At 43.9% G+C, this 21,176-nt stretch overlaps 1 protein-coding gene across 4 annotated transcripts in view; it reads right to left on the bottom strand.

The window, feature by feature from the left end:
- The window catches only part of RALGAPB (Ral GTPase activating protein non-catalytic subunit beta), a 62,248-nt gene extending 42,264 nt beyond the window's left edge, over positions 1–19,984 (bottom strand). For 2 of the 4 annotated variants that reach the window (XM_053992819.1, XM_053992818.1), the window contains exons 1-8: positions 19,860–19,984; positions 13,096–13,308; positions 12,230–12,432; positions 8,016–8,179; positions 7,196–7,382; positions 3,867–3,998; positions 2,542–2,720; positions 75–223 (exon numbers count right to left, since the gene is read on the bottom strand). In XM_053992819.1, coding sequence (XP_053848794.1) covers positions 75–223; positions 2,542–2,720; positions 3,867–3,998; positions 7,196–7,382; positions 8,016–8,179; positions 12,230–12,432; positions 13,096–13,278 — 1,197 coding nt within the window. In that variant the 5' untranslated portion in view covers positions 13,279–13,308; positions 19,860–19,984. Of the gene's footprint in view, positions 1–74; positions 224–2,541; positions 2,721–3,866; positions 3,999–7,195; positions 7,383–8,015; positions 8,180–10,120; positions 10,196–12,229; positions 12,433–13,095; positions 13,309–19,859 lie in introns of those variants that run through there. The other 2 variants (XM_053992820.1, XM_053992821.1) reach the window with 2 other exon arrangements.
- Positions 19,985–21,176: the final 1,192 nt, after the last annotated feature.

Here is a 21,176-nt window from a genome sequence, read left to right on the forward strand (position 1 = left end):
AAGGCAATTACTTCCTCTAACTCAAGAAACAATCCAAAGGGTCAGCTACTCAAACACAGGGTATGAAATCTTACAGTGCTGGTTTTCATCGTCACTTTGTTCACAGTCACTGCCCGATGCCTCCGGTTGTGGGGTGGAGTGGTGTTGGTAGCAGTGCTCTGGGGCATGCTCAGCCTGTTCACCGGCGTGGGTGGTGCGCTGTCGGACCGGGGTCGGGAAATGCCTGTAAGGCCAGAAATAAAGCAGGCTTTCAGCAAGAATTCCATGGGCTCAGAGAGAGCAGGCCATTAATAAGCATAGAGGCCTTTGGTCAAGAGCCATGCCTTCCCCCATTCCCCAAAACAGCAGTAGCAACAAAAACACCCCTCCCTATTTTACTATTAGCAGAAATAAATTCATAAGCAAATTAAAACAGTAATTGCATCAGATAAGCAATTGATTGAAAAACACCAAAGGACCCCACACCTTAAGGCTGTGGGAAATGGCAGATGGGAAGAACCAGTCTAGAAGCAGGCAGAGGGAAAGGAGCAAGGTTCACTTGCCAAAGACAATTTCACAGCTCACTTCTGCCAAAATTCTGGTGCTTCTCATCTTTGCCTTTCTTTCACAATCATAACTCCCACACCTTTTTCTGAGACATCTCTAAGATGTCTGGCCCTTAAAGCCACCTTAGCTCACTAAATTAAGATGAAACTCATCCACCACACAGCTTTCTGCTCAGTTTGAGCTGAATCAGCTGCTGAACGGTCAAATACTAAGGCAGCACACAAGACAGAGTAAGAAAGCAGAGCAAGCTATAATTTTTCCGCCAGCAGCAGGACATTAGACCAGTTTTTATCCAGCTTCAGGGAAATTCATGGTGTACAGAGCTCTTCCCCATCAGAATCAGAAGGAACTCAACATCTGCAAGATTTGCTGTGACAAACATCGCTTTTGCCCATTTTAATGAATTCCAACACCTGAGTGCCCCATTTGAAAAATGAAGTGCGGAAGCACAGTGTGCTTGAGAATTTGACACAGGTGACGCATATGTTTGTTGTTTTTTTTTCTTTGACTATGTTAATTAAAGCACCCAACTACTTTTCATAACACATTACAGAACAATTTGCTCCTGCTAAATCATCGGTGTTACAGCCCAGGCAGAGTATGCACTATGAAACCTATTGTTTTGGTACATTTGGCTGGAAAAGAGGATGTACTATTTTGCCAAACACATCATGTAGGTACCAGGGAGAGCAAGATAAAACCCAATGTTTTAGCACTTGTGACAGAAGGTAATGAGCTCTCCCATCGGCCTTCACTGAAGATCTTTGTGCAGCTCTCAAGTCTGCCCGAGCACACTCTCCCAATCCATACCTACAGCCTGAATTTAATTTCACTAAGAAATCTCCTGCGTCCCAATGCTTTGTAGTCTCCATCTCTGCATTCCAGATAGGCTATTATCACTCTGGGTGCTTCATCTTGCTACAAGATCTTCATAAGTCTTAAGTGTCTGATTCATAAAACCACAGAATAGTTTGGGTTCAAAGGGACCTAAAAGACTCTCCATTCCATCCCCAGCCACAGGCAGGGACACCTCCCACTAGACCACTTTCTTCCAAGTCCAGTCCAACCCCACCTTGGACAATTCCAGGGATCCAGGCGCTGCCAAAGCTCCTCTGCACAACCTCCAGGGCCTCCTGAACCCTCACAGGGAAGACTTTCTTCCCAATATCCAATCTAACCCTGCCCTCTGTGCCCCTAGAGCCTGCTCTTCTCCAGGCTGATGGTCTCATTCCACTGGCAGGTTTTTTTCTAATACTGTTTACATATCTGCTCTAGTCTTCTGCAATCTCTCATCAGCTCACACTTATGACAGATGACATTTGTTTGTACACATTTAAGCAGAAAAGCAGGCAGCTCTTCCAAGTTTACAGTAGCATGTATTCCCTGAAGAACTTACTGAAAGTCTGAAGCATACTAAGTGTAGTGCTTTAAATTTCAGGTACTCCATCCTGTTACTTAAGGCTAACCAGCTAGAGCTACTCAGTTACCAGCAGACACAAAGAAACACAACTTTCCTACTCAGCAGTAGTAGTAATCCACTAACTGTAAACTAAGGGGAACTTCGCAAAGATCTGAAGATGACAGTCCAAATTCAACACCTTATAAAACAGGCACACAGCAGTTACCACAAAGATTAGAAACATGGCGGTGAGTGCTCACAACATGCTAAAGCATAGCACTTGCATTGGTGATTAGATGGAAAGAAAAAGCCTTGTTTGGGAAAGAGATCCCTGGTTTTATTTTATTTTATATTTCTGATTTATTTGTTTTGCATTTGAAACTAAGGCCATCTACAAATTCATACATTCAAATGTTACTGTTGTGTATACAGATTTTTTTAGAAGTGATCTGAAATCTCCTCCTCATCAATTCTAGAATATACTTGCAAAAGATTTATTGTTATTGCTGTATTTATGGAGAAAACAGATTTAAAGAGAATAAAATAATTATTAAATTAATAATCCTAGCTATCCATGGGCAAGACAAAAGCATTACCTAGGAATGCATCCACTAAACAGCTGATTCCGCGCATGGCACGAAAGAATATTTGAGGCAGATGTTTAAGGCAGGGGTACTGATTCAGTTCTTGAGTCATCCCACTCACATTCAGAAACTGCTCCTGAAATTTGGGGGTAGAGCTAATAATGGCTGGGTTACTCAAATCCACAGGATTACTGCACAAAAAAAGAGCAAAATCTATGTTAGTCAGTTTGAGAACAGCTGCTAAGATTTAAAAACACTTGACGATGCAATAGTTTAAGGCATTCAAATAACACCACAAACCAACATCCAATATTAATACATTCTAGCCTTCCATTGTAGGAAGGCAATTTTCTCTTCCTGGGTTGGCAGTATATAGCTGCCTTCATTTCAAACATTACCCAAACACACTGAACGATTATAGTAAAATAAAACAAACCAGAGCACAGACTTGTTAGACTAATTATTGCAGCAATAATAATTACTTATGAGGTATTTTGAACCCAGTTAAGAGTTGCTTATATTGTTATTCTAGAAAGATAAGCAAAAAATTAAATACTGTCAAACAGTGACAAGAAGAGGAGTAAATTGTAAAAGTTTGAGAAATTTTTCCTGACTGACTCAAATCCTGAAACAGCAAATTTGTAAATTCCAAATTTGAAGAGTACAGTAGTTGTGACATTAGTACTACACATGAAGAAAGAGGGTTTTTTAATTAGTTAAGAAGTAAATTTTAAACAGCCGAATATTTATCTAGTTTTAACTATTAAATAGTATTTTGTATCATTTTTTAAATATTCTGGACATTGAGAGCATTAATGTAATGCCACGTCCAAAAGTCGTTAAAACAAAACACAGCATTTGGTTCAGCTGTGCATTTAAGAAAGATTAACATGTATGGTAAAATTAAGTGTATAGATTTCTTCATAAAAATAAATATATAAACACCCATTTAAAAAATAAATTCTAAGTTAAATTTACCCTGGAGAATAAACGGAAGTAGTAAGCATCTCCCAGACCTATTGTTCAGCTTTTCCTGTTTGTTATCTCAGAGAAACAAAATTCTATTCAACTCTTGTTTTTCACATCCTCCAAAATGCCAAATAGCTAAAATAGTTTTTAATTAACTGAACCAGTTTACATTTTGAAAGAGTCAGAATTCAAAGCTGAACACCACTCACACCCTGCCCTGAGCTGCTGCGTGGCATTGGCACAAGTCTCTCATTTTATTCTATTTATATGCTTAATCTTGGCCATCTCCAGAGTAATGTTTCATTTGTCATGCAAATGTATAGAGCTGATGCAAGAACAGGAACAATGGATGGCTGTAATTACAATACCTCAGCATATGTAAAAAGCGAAACCATGTTTGTGCAACGCACTCATTATCCATTTCAAGAGGAATCAGACCAGCATCTTCATCGGGAATTTTGAATGGAGGAAATGAAGGTCCATATGTAAAACGCAGCAACCTAGAAAGCAAGTCAGACAGACCTGTCCTTCAGCTCAAAAAATTAACATTGCCTTTGCATCCCAAAGGTATAAGCAGCCCCCAGGTGAGTCCACAGGCAGCAATGCAACATCCCAAGTTTTCCTAGAGATCCCATTTTATACAATCTCTCAGCCTTGGATGGTGCACACCTGGAGCCTGCCTAAAATTCCAGCCAAACCCAAAAGCTATTAAGGCACAAGACCCCACAGCAGCTCTCCCATCCCTTAAGCCAGAGGGGTCACCGGTTATCACAGCCACATGCGCATCTGTCAGGACATTACATGTGAAGGAAGAAGGATTTTTTTTTTTTTTAAAGAAGGAATTCAAACCCTTATCCTCACAGCTGTTTAGCTCAAGCTCTCAGTGACACTAGCAAGTCATATTAGGTTGCAGCTCTAAATTCCAGCTCATGATTGATAACCTACATTGTACCTCTCAGCACCCTGAGCAGCACTCACTGTTGACCTACAAGCAGCACAGGACTTGCAAGCCACAGTTTAGTGAGTTCTTCAAAACAGATGCACCACATCTGCCAGAGGCTGGAATCTACATACCAACAAAGAGCAAAGCAGTGATCCGGTGCCATAAGGACAATGCTTAGGCAAATGGGGATCTTTCCCTAAAAGAGCTGTAACTACCTGAAGAGTCATCAGTGACCTTCACTGACTGCAAGAAACCAGTTTTTCAAAGAGCATGACCAAATCTTTAATGACATATAGGTCATTTTCAAGAACGATTGAAGACAGAAATAAATTTTAAGCCACACATCCAAGACAGTTAAAATATATTTAAAGCAGTCTAGATGGGGTAAAAGTAGTATCTATTGGTATGGCAATACAAGTAAGACTCCAGTTTCATCCTGCTAAAAATCATAGCCAAGGACACAAATTGACACTGCATATGTGTACAGATTTCCAAATATAATTTTCCATATGTTTTTAATTTGAAACATTTACTCTCAGCTTATTGCTAATAACCTGATTCACAGAACTGTTTACTAAAACATTTTAACTGTTTGAAGCTAGGGCTTCATTGAGGTATTAAAAATGCAGCTTAAAATACCACTGAACTTAAAGCCAGCTTCAGAGGAGCCTAACCTTCCCCGCCTTGGTATCAGGCATAAACCAACATTACTGAACACAGACTAAAACATTCCAGAAACCCTGCATACTCCTGTGCACCAACAGAACCAAGACTGTTAGTCAACAATGGGAGAGGAAGTGTAGGCACAGTGTGTGGTGCAGAACACCAACACATGTTTTGAGACAGAGCTGTTCTTTTCAGATCAGTGAATCATATTTTCCGTTATGTAACACTACGTCTAACAAGCTAAAAATAGCTGAAGAAATAGTGTGGGAAATACACAGAACTTGTATTGCAGCTTTATTTCCCAGGGGCTTAACAAATAGCTGCATAACCTGGAAAAATCTATTCACACTTCACATTTTGACAGGTAATTCAAAGCAAAAGTTTTCAAAGTTATAATAAACCCTTGCAGAAAAATACACTATTGAATATTTCACAATGCAGCAATTTTGACACATCTTTGAACTTCTACAGAAATAAGTTACTGATATTTCAGGAGAGCTGGAAGGAGACCCAAATGACTCTCTTACAAGTAATTAATCCAGTTCTTTCCTCCAAGAGTCTGAGATTCGTCCCACAAAGACCACACCAAAAAGACCTCAATATTAAGGGTACTGAAACTCTCCTCACTGTTCAGAACCTTCTATTACAGCCAAAACTCTCCTGCCAGCCCCAGATGTGAGTGTTCCTTCAATCATTTGCAGGTGATACCGAGGTGGGCAGGAGCTGACCTACTGAAGGACAGGAAGGATCTCTAGAGGGATTTGGGCAGGCTGGATCAAGGGGCTGAAGCCACTCCATGAGGTTCAACAAGGCAAAGTGACAGGTCCTGCCCTTGGGTCACAATAACCCCAGAGCTACAGGTTTAGGGCACAGTGGCTGCAAAGTGCCCAGTAGGAAAGGCCATGGGGGTGCTGCTCAACAGCAGCTGAACAAGAGCCTGGTGTGCCCAGGTGGGCAAGAGGCCAATGACACCTGGCCTGTACCAGCCATGGTGTGGCAGCAGGGCCAGGGCAGCGACTGTGCTCTGTGCTGGGCACTGGTGAGGCACCTCCAATCCTGGGGACAGTTTTGGGCCCCTCATGGCAAGAAAGGCATTAAGGGGCTGGAGTGTATCCAGAGAAGGGAACAGGGCTGGGGAAGGGGCTGGAGCACCAGGAGCAGCTGAGAGAGCTGGGAAGGCTCATCCTGGAGAAAAGGGGACTCAGAGGGGACCTTCTCATTCTCTACAACTACATGAAAGGAGACTGGAACCACCAGAGGGCTGGCCTCTTCTCCCAGTTAACAAGGGACATAACATGGGGAAATGGCCTCAAGTTGTGCCAGGGGACATTCAGATGGGATGGAAAAGTTGTCAGGCACTGGCACAGATTACCCAAGGCAGTGGTGGAGTCACCAAAGGGTATTAAAAGACCTGTGGATATGGCAATTGGGAACATGGGTTTGTGGTGGGCTTAGCAGTGCTGGGAGCATGGTTGGATTTGATGATCTTAGAGGTCTTTTCCAACCTAAACAATTCTATCATATACGATCCTCACTGCTCCCATACCCAGCACAACTCAGTACAGCTCTTCTCCCCTACTCTCTAGAGCAGAAAGCCTGTGGTCTTCCTCTGGCCCATCACATCCTGACTGCCAGGGAACAAGTGCCAGGCAGCTGTAACACAGTTTCAGCTCACAGGGTCCAAGCAGAGTCCAAGAGGCACCTCAAACCCAGCAGCATGAGCACTAACAAGCACCTAATAATTTTGATGGTGACACACACGTATAATGCTATACTAATATTCTTGAGTCATTCCTCAGAGGATATGATGAAGAGTCACAATCATGGAGACTAATACACACAACATGCCACAAAGTGCTAAATATCACAGAGGTGCTAAGCTTACACAAAAACAGAGAGAATCCAACTCCGATCTCCCCTTGCAGAACAAAGGAATACACACACAATCCAAGGATACAGCAAGAACTCTCACTTTGTATTGCTTATTCACTTTTGGATTGCTGCACATTCCACAAATAAGCAACTCCAAAACATATATGACCATTATTATCCCCATACATGCATTTATTTCTACAGGATTTCTCCTACCTGGAAGTAAGGGCACAAATGACCTTGCTCCACTGCTCAACTACTGCAGGATGATGTCGCCAGTTAGCCACCATCTCTTTGGCAGTTTTCCAGTAAGGAGGTGTTGGAAAGCACCGTGTACAAGCGAGTAACCATACCTCAAACAGCACACCAATTAATTTTTCAGCCAGATTCTCAGCAATGCCACCTTACAACAGAAACCAAGCACACCTTCAGTTAATGTTCCATCTAAGTAACTTCAAATATCTCCCCACAGAGGTTTTGGTTAAAGTGCATAAAGATTAAGCCCTCTTTTTTTTATAATTTTAAAGAATGATCCTTGATTGCTTCCTACAGCCAATTAGCCTTTTTGCAAGGCCAAGTACAATAGATAAAGCCCAGCCACATGTGTGTAATAAGGGGCAGCAGGAATCCACCAATCTTAGGCAGTCTTCTATTGCACTGTGTCTATATTGAAGTCTTTTTTTTAAATCGGTAAAACTAATACTATTATTTTGCACTAGGCAGGCTGAACAGCAAAACAAAGGGGTTTCAGTGAAACAAACAGGGAACAACAGTGTCTGAAACTGTTCATACCAAACTGCTCCTGTATAAAGTCATTGTCCTGCAAAAATAGTTTCAGGAAAACTCAGCTCCAAATCATTCAGTCTTTTTTGGCAATGCTTTATTTTGGAGTAATGGGGCAGAATTAGGAGTGAGCTATTGTGCTTTGGTAGCTCCTAAGAGCTTTTAATGGGTTCCCCCATCCTGCTGGTAGCTGAATGTCAAGAAGAGCCAGAAGTATTTTAATAATTGAACCAAATGGAAGATGAACATGAACCTTGCACAGTTGGAGCTGCTAGAAGAGTGTCATTGATCTGAAGAAGAAATAATAACAAAACCTCCCAGGTTTCTCTTGCCATAATTGTTGACTCATGTGCCAGCTTCTGGACAGCTTTCAAAACCTGCAAGCAGAGTCTGATCTGACTGGATCCCGGGTCTGGCCTGCAAGATAAGAAAACAGTGCTTGAGAAATAGAACTATTAAATGATGTATTCAGTAACATGAACTTTCAGCATCCTCAACTTACAAAAGGATCAAATATTATTGAGTGAGACCCGAGAACATGAGCCAATATGCTTCTGTGCACCCCAGCTCTGTCTCTAGGCATCCTAACTCTGCCTTAATGAGCACAAGATGCACCGTAACACTCTTCTCCATGTGAGACTCAATACATAGCACAAGCACAATCCATCATGTCAGATTTATCTTGGGCCAAACAATGACAATCCAGTTGAGACATCATGAATTATTACATACATAATTCAGAAGTGGCAAAACTAGGAGAACATAGTTAGCAAAATAATTTAAATTCTTCCTAGTTCTCCTCTTGTTTCCAAATCAACTCTTACCACTTCTTCCTTTAGTCTGATGTTCCTATTTAATGACCCCCTTCTAGATCTTCTTCTGTAAACAGTTAGGAGGAAGGAAGAAGGGTTTCCTAGGTTTTTCCTGTAGTAATAATCAGATCCACACTGGCACTGCTGAGTCATTCAACATAAAGTTGTGCAGAAGCAGCACAAAGCAGCATCACCTCCTCCCATTAGTTAGTCTGGACAAGGCAGAACAGGTACAAAACAGTCATGTGACACATTCTGGACAGTATCTGAGGACATTGGTAAAAAACCTGAGGAAGCCCAAATTTTAAAGGGCAAGAGAAGAGATTGCAAATTAGAGTGTGCAGTATATGTAAGGCATATTTCAACCTGTGCATGATTTCGTGATGCCTCCTACTACCACTGAAGAGATGACAAAAAAAAAAAAATCATACAAATATTACCGTCCACTGGACTACTAAGTAGTATTACCAGATTCCTACCAAATATTTTCAATGTGCTATAACCCACAAGAGTCATGTTGCATAGCAAGCACCTCAAGAATCTGCTGGTCCACTAAATACTATCAGCTTTTATCTTGGGAGTATAAATGTTGTATTACAGTAATGGAAAAAAAGATCACAAAGAGACAATACTGTCCTAAGATGCCTAATGAGCAAAATTGCACACTACTAACCACAGCTGAGGACCTCAGTGGGTTGCTTGATGCTAGAGCTAGATCATAACCCAGAGTCTCCCTGTAGAATAACAAACTTCGGGATAAGTGAGCCCTTCCTTGCTTTCAGCACTATTTTTTGTGTGAGCAACAACAGAGCAGATTGTTTCAGTCAAAAGGTATCCTCAATCTATATAGGCTTGAGGCTTCCAAGGCTGCTTCAAGACTTTTTCCCTAATCATTTAGAGAAACTGTAAAAAAAACAGGGCTTATAATGCAAGCTAACGGGATACTTCTGTGCTAATCTTGTAAAGGCAACTCAAACATTTCTGTCCATCTATGACTTCCTCTTGTCTGCAAAGCTGACCTGGTGACAAGCTCTGCTTGCACTATTTCTAGACTTCTAGATGTCTAGATTTCTACAGACTGTGGCCTACTGGCCATTCTCCTTCAGAAGTACTGTTCCCATGATTTCATATGAGAAGCATATGAAGTTATTACAAAAAAAAAGTACTTTGGCAGTCACGTGTTCCACGGTCTCTCAAGCAATTCCAGACATTTCTGTTGCAGAGAACCTGGATATCTGTACCTCACTCTCCTGGAGAGGTAATACAGGGGGAGAGAGTTCTCATATTTCCTTCCAACAGTGTTTGTGGCACTGAAACTTTATCTGACAGCAGTAACAACCACTACTGCTTAAGTCATCTTCAAGACCTCTTGGATATTCTAGAGTCGCCAGAAATGGAAAGCCTGGGGGTTGCCTGGGGACTATTCAAATATGTCAACAAAGTGTTTGTTTCTTCAGGGTGGACAGAAGGCCGATACAGGAGGGAAAGAGGCAAACACTTTCTCTCCCGTCACTGCAGCAGATAGAGGAAAGCTAACTTGACTCACCCAGCCTTCACAGTTTTATTTTTCAGCACCACACTATTTCAAGGACTGTGCATGTAAACGTTTGATTCAGTTGAGCACTGACACTAGAATCTATATGCATTTGCTCTGTATGGGTGTACGCAAGCTCCTGAGATGCCATTTAACTGAAGTGCCCACTTCAGGCTGTTGTGTTTCCCACCTTACCTATATGTCACCATCTGAGTCTGATGCCTTCACAACTCTGGGCCACCACTTAAAAGGCAGCCAAACCAACACCTACATTGTTTCCAGAGAACCAGGGTGAAGAAGGAAGCTATTTTAATCAACCTTCCATAGGACATAGGCTTATAGTAATGACTTAGTATCTTCAACACAAGAACAGATTTTTCCAGGAGACAGTTCAATACAGGTTGCTGTAGCACCTCCTGGGTAAGTATTCTACATGAGCCCATTATCATCAGCAACCTGCATCAATTGGGTAAACCCAGAAATCATTCTCCTCTTCCCCACCACAGACACCTAAGTCTAAATCTTTGCTTTTATTCAAGGCAGGTGTGCACAACTCAGTTCTGTATTCCATTTGAGTATAGAAACTTCTCCTGTTGCTGGAGTGAATTCTGAACATCGCACCCTGGAGGGCAAAACTTAAAAAGAGTAGGGACTTGAATATCAAATGTTGACAGCAGCAGCCATGAAAAATCAGTGTTTAAGATACATCTCAGTGGCCCTTGAAAAGAAAAACTTACAGAACAGCTATACTACAGGGACAATGTTTAAAATAATGATTTTTCAGCCCTCCTTGTCTCTCGGTGTTAATTATTTCATTCAACAGCTATCATGTACCAGCCTACATCAAGGTCCAGCAATGATTTTGGGAGAGAAGGGTGTGTTCTTGCATGCTATTGTGCCAATAGCATGCAAGAAACTATACTACTGAGCTGCCTGCTACTAGGGCCCCCGGTGGGAGAGCAAGCAAGGGATCACAGAAACAACTGTTTAATGGACTAGTGAAGAATTCCTTCTCTGCTGTTCCAAGGGAATAAAGGATCCCAGACAGCAGACTGTATTCTGCACTTATTAAAGCTTAGAAACAACCTCCTACTGCAGTCTAATCCAGAAGCTTGCTTTCCTCAGACTTGTGTCATTGCCTTGACCATCCTTTAATGGGAATTAAAATGCATTTTCACTACAAGTTAAGAGCAACAGCAGCTAAGAGTAGGTGGTAGACTTCAAAGCAATCAATAAACAGCAGAGAACTCCTCTGAATTTGCACAAGTTATTATTCAAAGTCCTTTATAAACAAAGCCTTTAGTAAAGTGACCCAAGTGCAGCTGAGCACTTTGAAGGCCACCTGCAGTGATACATATTTAATACTGATAAAAGCAGATAATCTGATATTTACAAACATATACTAAACATTGATCTGAAGTTAAGCACCTTTTCAGGGGGCGCTATTATTTAATCTTCCTTATCCAGTACATATGTCCAAGAGCAGCAGGTAAACTTGCCATAAACTGTAAATAAGGTAATGATGTTTGCACACTCTGACAATGTAGCTGTGTACAAGACCTAGAAACATGCCTATCTCAACATCATCATCCAAGGATGTCAAGCAGCAAGCACATCGCCACCAGGTTCTTTCAAAACTACCAGAGAATGACAGTTAGTATAACCATGCATATTTAACAGGCAGCAAGATGCAGGCACAGAGCAGTCCCTTACTGCAAGATCATTCACTACATCACACACACGTGGTCAAATTTTGACTAACAAGGGCTGGGACTGCCATGATGTTCTCTTAGTTTATCTCAGTTTTACAAAATGAAAAGCACATGGTCACGCAGTGATGTTCTTCTGCTTTTCCCTTTACCCTCCAGTCATCCAATAGAGATAAATCTTGAACCTCTTAGAACAGTAAACATTCAAGGATATGAACTATGTGATTCCAATTACCTAACCACAGCAGCAAAAACTCAATTTGCTACTGCAAAATTACAGAAGACACTTGGAGAAACACCTTCCTCCTAAGCTTGCAGCAATAGCAGTCTTATTTTACTCAAGAGCCTCCACACTTCCTGAGTCCTCTGACAGTTCACCTGCTGACTATAGCTTGAAATCCCTAACACTCACCTTGGTACAAAGAGATTTTGGAGATGTTTGAGAATGCTTTGAACATAAAGGTTTGGTTCCTTAAGAACAGGCAAAGGAATAGAGTCCTTAGGAAACACAAGAGCCATAATCCAGTCTGTATACACATCCACACAGTATTTCACAGTATCACCGTCCAAAGGGAGGGTCAGTCCATAACAAACCACCTCCATAGTCCATTTCACCTAACAAACACAAAGCAAAAGTTATTTTAAATGAATATTGGTAAGTAAGTACTGGTCAGAGCACATTAGTTCTAAGTCAAAAAAAAAAAAAAAAAAAAAGTAAAGCAACAATAGTTATGTTTTATGGGCAATTCTGTGTAACATATCCTGCAATAAAACACCAAACCATTAACTCATATATTATGAAGAATATGAATAAATGGCAAATCACTCTCTAAATCCTGAATCTCTTAAATCTAAACTGTAGAGAGAACACACAAAAGCTGCTACTGAAAGATTTTCAAATTCTAACAAATACTTGTACTATACAAAGACTTTTTTTTTGAAGTCACATGCTGCTGCTCCAAAACTGAAGGTAAGTAGAAAGGCTTAGTGTTAAATGCTAAATTCCTTGGGTTTGTTTTGAGTGTTTTTGTTGGTTTTCTTTAGCCTGAATTTCGTGGTATAGTAGCTCAGGTAAACATTTACTATTAAGTCATGAAGTACACTGTTGCTATGATATAATTGCTAATAAAAGCCCTGTGGATATTAGTAAACTAAAAATGTAACACACTTCATAAAACTTGGGACAATAAAGAGATAAAAATAAAAGAGGCCATAGAAAACTATTAAACTGTTACTCTGGCATGAAGGAAACTATCATCTCCAAGGAAAGGCACTTACTTCTTTGTCTGTTTTTAGTAAACTCTCACTTCCAACAGATGATGTAATTAAAGCTTGTCCAAGAGGACGCACCACTGCATTTGCCACTTCTCTCCCCACATTCTCAGGATAGCTGTGAAGTACACTGGTATTCCCCTGATCATTTTGAATGACAAGATGCAAGGATCTCCACTCCGAGTACATAGTGCCTCTATGCTACAATCCAAACAACACCTGGGGGGCAAGGAAGAAAAAGAGACAATTAGTTTAAATGTCTATGATATGAGTTAGCAAAACTGAGGCTGTGTATCACAATCCAGACCCTTGTAAATTCAAGATGCACATATCCATTTCATACATTTGACAATCCAGAAGAGATTCCAACAGTTGTTCTTCAACTTTAGTATGTTTTTTACACAGACGTGCTTTAACGTAGCTTGATTAGAGAGATTACAGCAAGATTCAGTTCAGGACTATATGCCCATTTTAGATACTTAACCCTGAGAAGTGACTTCATGTCACACTTCTGCTTGCACCATCTTTGCAGAAAAGATGCTCCCCTTTACATGACATCTTCAGGTAAGTAAAAAACAGTTCTACAAGTATTCTGCTCATGAAACAATGGCTGCAATTCACCCCTCATTCCCTTTTTCACCTCAACAGCAGTTAAAAAGAGACACCAGGAAACTTCCAGGAAAACCTTAGCCATCTTAGAAGACAAAAATTCAGCCTCTTTTATATTCATATGGTATTTCTACAGCAGACACTACTCAAAACTGATAGCTGAAAAATGTAATTCAGTGATAATGAAGAGTGCCCTTTATTTGCTGTGAGTTCAGGACTGGCTGAGCCTTAGTGCATCACTAGCTTAAACCCAGCATCACTTTACAGTTTCATTACAGCACATATAGGTTCCAAATCTATGGCACTGGGGTGCATTTCAAATCCTTGTAAAGTCAATACACACAGAGAGTCACTCCATAAAAATCCACATTTGTCCCACAGATTCCAGACAGAAAAGCCACTAGGAAATTTCCCAGGCAGTGGTCTCAGAACTAGACACAGTTCTCATTTGAGTAACAATCCCAGCACAACTGCAGTTGTGTATTTCCCCTCACTGCTATTTGAGATCAGGAAGCCAAGCTGACTGTGAACTAACCAGGTTTTTGCAGTGATGGGAGCTTGGGATGGGTATTTTGGCATCGTTGTGAAACCTCAACCAAGAGAGGCGATTAGAAGCAGCAGAAGTTAAGCTGTGCTCCCACAGTCCATCTCCAGGCAGCAGCACCCTTGTGTCCCAAGCAGTGGCTCGTGCTGCACCAGTAGCACACACACCTACGTGCTATACAGGGCAGGGCTGGGAGCCAAGCCAGAACCCCCTGCCCTGGGAACGGGTGGGGTGAAGCAGCACCAGTCATGGGACTGGACTGGGCAGCTCAGAGACACCCATCACCCACAGCCAATTTTAATCCACACATCAAACATGTCCAGAGATCTGATCTAACTCAGATGAGAAACATCTGTGCCAACACAACAGAGCAGTGAGGACCCCAGGCCAGAGGGGTGGCAGGAACATCCCTCTGACAGCAGAATGCTTTGTACAGGCCCACAACAATGTTAAACTGCTGCTCAAGCAGGTGGTAACACAGAAGCCTGAGCCACCAGAACTGCGACTGCACCATCTCCTTTTCCTCCTCTCCCACCAGAACTGGCAGCCTTTTATCTGAGCCAGGTGATCACATGAACAAGGAAAACAGGGCTGGCACAGGAGAAAAGCAAGGAGTGTTCAAGAGCCACTGCTCAGAGCAGCTCAAGCTGTCATGGATGGCACTCCAATATCCATTTGCCAACTACACTTACCTAGTACGATTTGGAAGCCAGTTAGTCATACAAGGAACATGTTGAACACTTCTCTTAGACATTCGTTGGCTCAAAATCAAACAAGAAGCTAGGCCTGGAAATACACATTCCTATGGAAAAGCCTATTTAAACAATCTGCCTATTTAGCTGACTCCTCAAATGTTTATACCCAAAACCTATGCAAAAAGCCTGATGATTCCCTTCGAGGGAGACAGAAAAGCAAGGCAGCAAGATCTTGTCTTCCAAACTACATCCTTCGTGGTTTGAGGCAGCAGTCACGTGTGCTTATCTGACAGTGAGTGAACCAGAGCAGCAGCAGCCTACATGATGTACAATCCCTACATCCTTCAGGTACATGCCCTCCTTTGGGGACTGAGGCAGGGAGAATGCTCATGTCACTGTGGTCAAAATCCTTAGGCTTAGAGAAAAATGGCAATTCCAAGATACAGAAAAGTAGCACACAAACACACAACCTCCCCAAAATCAAATCAAACCACCCCCCCCCCCAAAAAAAAAAAAAAAACAAACTCAAAAACGAAATACCAAACAAACCCCACAAAATCCCAACCCTCAGTGATTGCTTTGATCACTGTTTAGTTCCGCTATCTAAGTTTCCATACTGGTATCTTTTCCTTTCATATCCTATAGACACAGAGACACTTTGTCTTCCCCCTTCTCTCCTAGCTGACCACCATCTTAGTCTCCTCCAGTGTGTGTTTGGAGTCAAAGCAGAAGGGACAGAAGTGAGATATAATCCACTTTCCAAGACTTCCCCCTCCTCACTCACCCCCACAGCAGAGTCCCTACCCCCTATTCCACAAGGGAAGAGGGGAAGCACTCCCCATTCCTCTCCTGTGACACAAGTTCATTAGAAGCATGTAACCCTGTAACAGCATTTGAAGAACATTGGTTTAAATAAGCTGATTTGAACTGATAAAACAGTCCTTTCCATGCCCGCCCTCAGGCGGGCAGTTAACAGCTCATGGCAGGAGCTTATCTGTGTGTGATAAGCACAGCACACTCGCTGTGGCCACCCTCATCCCAGAGCAGGGCGCCCAGGTGTGTGGAAGTGCTGTACAATACAAGCAAATGGCAGGCAATGCCTACGTGGGAACTTTCTCATCTAGAAGAATCCCGCTGCATTTTAGAAAACCTTAATTACACTAGGGCAGGGGAATGCGAGGACACAATCGCCTGCCCTCACGCAGCTCCCTGCCACAATGGAAAAAAGACGAAAAGCTCTTCTGGGTGACCCTTCCACACTTCTGAGGAGTAGCACTTTTAACAGATACAGGATATATACAACATGCCATGCTGAAGAGGTTTAGCAACAGGACAACCATCTCATACCACACACTCCCAGCCTGCTGCTTGACATTCATACATAAATAAAATCACCAGCCTGTATCTTGTTAATATTTGAGGCTTCCTTTCGTCTCACTGTAAAAGAAACCTTCTGTTAGTTTTAGCAATACACAAGGAATACTGAAAGAAGTAATTGATTCAGATGCAAAATCCTTATGAGGGAGATTTAGCAGGGTATCAATCTATTCAACCCCCTATATTTAGCAGTTAAAAGTTTTTATTTGGAAGGACTAGAAGTTATTTTTTATTTAAGACTGCAGTTCAACTGACACACGAATTGGAAATGGCTGCAATCTGTTAGGAATGGAGTATCTCTACATCTATCTAGCATGCAACTTCTTCTAAGTGAACAGGAATTTTAAAAGGCTGTAAAGTCTCCACACAATGATATCCAAAACAATGTTCCTGACAGATTCCACACACTGACAGATTCCTAACTTGCCTCAGATAAAGAGCACCCAATGCTGTGCAGCAGCAGGATTACCTCCCTTCCAAGACACTGTATTTATCAGTAACTACTGAAAAAGCAACAGCAAACTGAAGACCAAGAAAGCAACTGTCACATCACACCTGATTTTGACTTCTGTTTTTGCAATGCTTCTGTATTTCAGAAGCACCCTCACTAAAGCATCCTCACTTGCCCAACTAACATCTCCCAAGTTTCATGAAGCTGAATATTTGCACTTCACATACACGTCTTATTGGGGCTCAAATCACTAAGGACTCTCGGAAAGCTGATTAAGAGGAGGGGTGAGTAGAATAATAAATAAACCTTTGTTGTTCACCAAGCAGTTTTACACATTCTTGTATGCTATATGTTCACTGTATGTTCCTGGAGGCTGCACTAAACAAAACATCCTCACACTCTCACAGACAAACCTGGAAAGAAATCGCCAGCATTAAATCTAGCAAAAGCAAGGAGACATTCATTTACTATGAAACTGAGCATTAAATCCAATATTCCCTAGTATGGTAAATAATCTGGATTTCAATGTATTTCCTCCCAGTCTGTTTCATCTTAGGAACTTCAGTCATTATCACCATATAAACCACAGAAACTGGATGTCTCAGCATTGAAGACCCAAGATCCTCAGTTCTCAAACACTCCAGAAGCCAGTGAGCACAAAATAATAACGAGTCCATAAAACTCAAAAAATAAAGTTCTCTTTCCAGTTTCCAAAGACTTAATATGAATAGCTGCAGCCAAAATATTTAAACTCCTGGCTCACTAAAGTTAGACAGTGAGAACTAAACAGAGCCACATTCTGCAGCTACTGTGAAGGAACGTGCAGAAGGTCCAAGCCTGAAATTGAGATGTTCGGAGCATGTGCAGGGGAGAGGTCAGGAAATCAATACTCATGTACAGAGCAGTTCCTCAGAAAATGTGCCCTGGGAAAGGGCAGTGCTGGGGGCAAACGTGAACATTTAGTCTTTTGTGTTCAGCAGCTTCAGATGTAAAATGAAGTATTTTCCTACGATGCAAAAGAACTTCACACACAAAGACAAGCTGTCCCAAAAGTGGATCCTTCTTGGCTTTTACTAGAACCAAAAAAGCAGAGCAGACACAATGGTTAGTAGTACTAGAGATGCAAAGACCATCAGCAGAGATATGCTCAAGGAAGCCTAATTAAGCCTAAACCAGAGAAGCATCCACAAAAAAAGGTCTACATCAAAGTTCTGGGATATCAGATATGCTTTATAAGTAGTCTCTGGAAAAAAAAGGAAGTCCTCCCATTTAACATGACCTCTGCTACCTAAGATAGTACTACATCTGCTCTCCAGAGGAAACAATTCTTGCCAGAAAGCCATACTGGCACAACCCACCTTCCCCCAAAGCACAAACCAGACATTTATGAGCAATTTTTCTCAGTCGTGTGGCATTCTGAGTATGAACAGCTGCTATATGCCCACTTGCCCCACTGCCCTCCAAGTTCATGTTGGAGAAGGCGAGTTAGATCTAGCTGAGACCAACTGCACCTCTGGTATTAAGCCTACCAGGCTTGAGGAAGCACAGTCCTCCTGGCAGTTCACCTCTGGAGCCACCTAACAGGTTAGCGCTGCCTAAGGCATGCACTGTGTGTGAAGGACAACAGCCAGAGTAGAGAGCAGGCAAAAATTAAAAATTGCAAGAACCAAACAGAAGACCCATCTGACAGAACGACCAGCAGAAAGTTGGTATTTTAAGTATTTTGTTAAAGAATTAAAAAAAGATGCATGTCAGGGTTACTATTATTTTTTTTAAGTCTATATTCAAGGCAAGAAGAGAAGAGGCAAACAAAAAAACACACTCCTGTCATCCATTCCCAAGCCATTCAGCCACAGCACTACCAAGGGTCAGAGAATAGAATCACAGCTGCCCTTGCCCAGAGAAGACAAATTCGTCAGATTTTACTGCGTTACTGTAGCAGAAGTTAATACATGAATGCGCCACAGGGAAGGCTGGGTCTCAAACATAAGGTGCCATTTAAGCCACAGGACTCGGGTCTCACTATCTTCAGCACTCCCAGTTCATGGGCCCCATCGCCTCCTTAGTTCCTGGGAACACTGCTGGACACAGCCTGGCCAAAGCAGGAGGCAGGGTACTTGCTATAGAGAAGGCCACTGCCTACAAGTTGCATACTGTTACATGTAAAGATGAGCAGAGCCACAGGAAAGCAAAAACATCAGTCAGTTTTGTATGTTTTGGCTATTATTCTGCTTCCAAGCATCATTACTCAGATATCAGTACTACTCTGCTTCTCACTATCACTCTCATTTTTAACAGTAGGTTTGAGAAAATTATCTTCCAGACAAGTCACTTGAGAATTTAGTAAGTTTTCAAACCCCTCATTTGTGCGAAAAACTATTTAATGAACTTGACTACAAAACAGTGCACTCGACTGAGAAAAATTTTTTACTCAACAGTTTTCTTTTCATTGGTCCAGTTTCTCCTAAAGTCTCCAAACTGCTCAAGCAGGAAGGACTGTCTTGCAGGCATAGCCCCCCCTTACTCCGGGGAGAAGCCTCGCTGCTGAGCCTGTCTGCCAAATAAATAGGACCTACTACCCACTGGGCCCGGAGACCAAATGAGACAGGCAAATCAGAATCCCGACAGAGCCCGGGAGGCCTGAGCCGGGCATGCTCGGCACCAGCGGGCTGTTGGTCGGACTCTGCGGGAAAACAGCGACACAAACTTTTTCCTCGCTCAGGCACAGCTCCCGCTCGCAGGATCCACACGGGAGGAAGGGCGCGGGTACCAACCACCTCACGCTCCTCCCAGGGACCCGAAATGCGGTTCGACCCCCGGGCCGGAGCAGGAGCCGAGAGGGGCCCTGGGCCGCAGAGGGTCAGCGAGAGTCGCTCCCGCCCGCCCTGCGGTGGCTCCGCGGCACCAACCAGACGCTGGCGCTGGGGGAGCCCCGGGGACAGGCTCGCCCATCGCCCGCCCCGCTCGGGCCCCGCCGCGGCAGTGCAGAGGTCAGCGCGGTGGAGGCACCGGGCGGCGCCCGCGCCACAGGCCCCGCGGGCGGTGAAGCGGGCCGAGCCCGATAGCGCCGTGGCGGGAAGCCTGGCCGCCTTACCTGCGCCGAGAGCCCGGCAGTCATGTCGGGGCGCGCCACTCCCTCAGGCCGCCGGCGCCACGGGGCCGCGGCCACACAGGACCGGGAGCGCCGCTCGCTGCGCTCGGCCCGCACCCACTTCCGGCAGCGCCACAAAACGCACGGCGGGGCCGTGCCCTGCGCATGCGCGACCACGCCACGGCGCAACTCCCCACCCCCGCCCACTACTCCTGTGCCGGCGGCACCGAATAAGTCGCAGGGACAGGCTGTGCGCATGCGTATAGCGGCCGCCGCCGTGTCTGGCGCCGCCGTGGTGTTCTCATTCTTAAAGGGGCAGCGCACGCCGGCCCCGTCCGTACCCCGCGCTGCCCGCGGATCCCGGAGGCTCCGCCATCTCACCGTTCCCCGGGCGGTGCACCTGGGCCTGGGGAGAGCCTGTGCGGCGCACCGGGACTGACCGCCCCCGGGCCCTCGGTTGGGAGGAGGTTTTGCCGGGCCACTGCAGCTCGAGCACCGTGGGCAGCGACCGGGAGCCGCCAGTGCCGTTCCGCTAGCCTGGCTCCGGCTCTTCTTCCACTGCCACCGCGAGCTCTGCTGGGGTCCGGCCCGGCCTTGCCCTGCCCTCAGACCCCGCTGCTGCTGCGCCCCGGCAGCTGCAGCTCAGCCTAGCTGTGGCTGGGAAGGGACAGTGACAGCACCAACTCTTTCCCCAGACCGTGTCTCACTCTTCCAGCGATCTTTATTCCCATCCTTCGTTCATTTGCTGCTCCCCTGGCCCATACCATAGTATTGCCTAGTCTGCGGGTGCTGATAGTACTTAGCTACAGTGACGTAGGTTGCCTGCCCCTCTACCCACTCAGCTGCAGAGCTGCCTCCAGCCCTGGGGACCCAACATAAGAATGATGTGGAGCATGTTGGAGCAAGTCCACCATGGAGATGGTCCCAGGGCTGGAGTCCCTCTGCTCTGGCGCCAGGCTGGGAGAACTGGGGATGTTCACCTGGAGGAGAGGAGGCTCCAGGGAGACCTTGGAGCCCTTTCCAGTGCCTAAAGGCACTCCAGGAAACCTGAGGAGGAACTTGGGACAAGGGATGGAGGGACAGGAGACGGTGGAATGGCTTCCCACTGCCAAAAGGCAGGGTTAGAATAGATTTCTTAAGTATTTGTGTAGTATTTCTTTACTGTGAGGGTAGTAAAACAATTTTCCCAGAGAAGTTGTGGCAGCCCACCTGTGGAAAAGTTCAAGACCAAATTGGACAGGGCTTGGAGCAATCTTGTCTAGTGGAAGGTGTCCCTGTTTATTGCAGGGGGCTTGGAATAGATGGCCTTTAAAAAGTCAT

The sequence above is a fragment of the Vidua macroura genome, chromosome 17, assembly GCF_024509145.1.
Source record: "Vidua macroura isolate BioBank_ID:100142 chromosome 17, ASM2450914v1, whole genome shotgun sequence".
Lineage (NCBI taxonomy): Eukaryota > Metazoa > Chordata > Aves > Passeriformes > Viduidae > Vidua > Vidua macroura.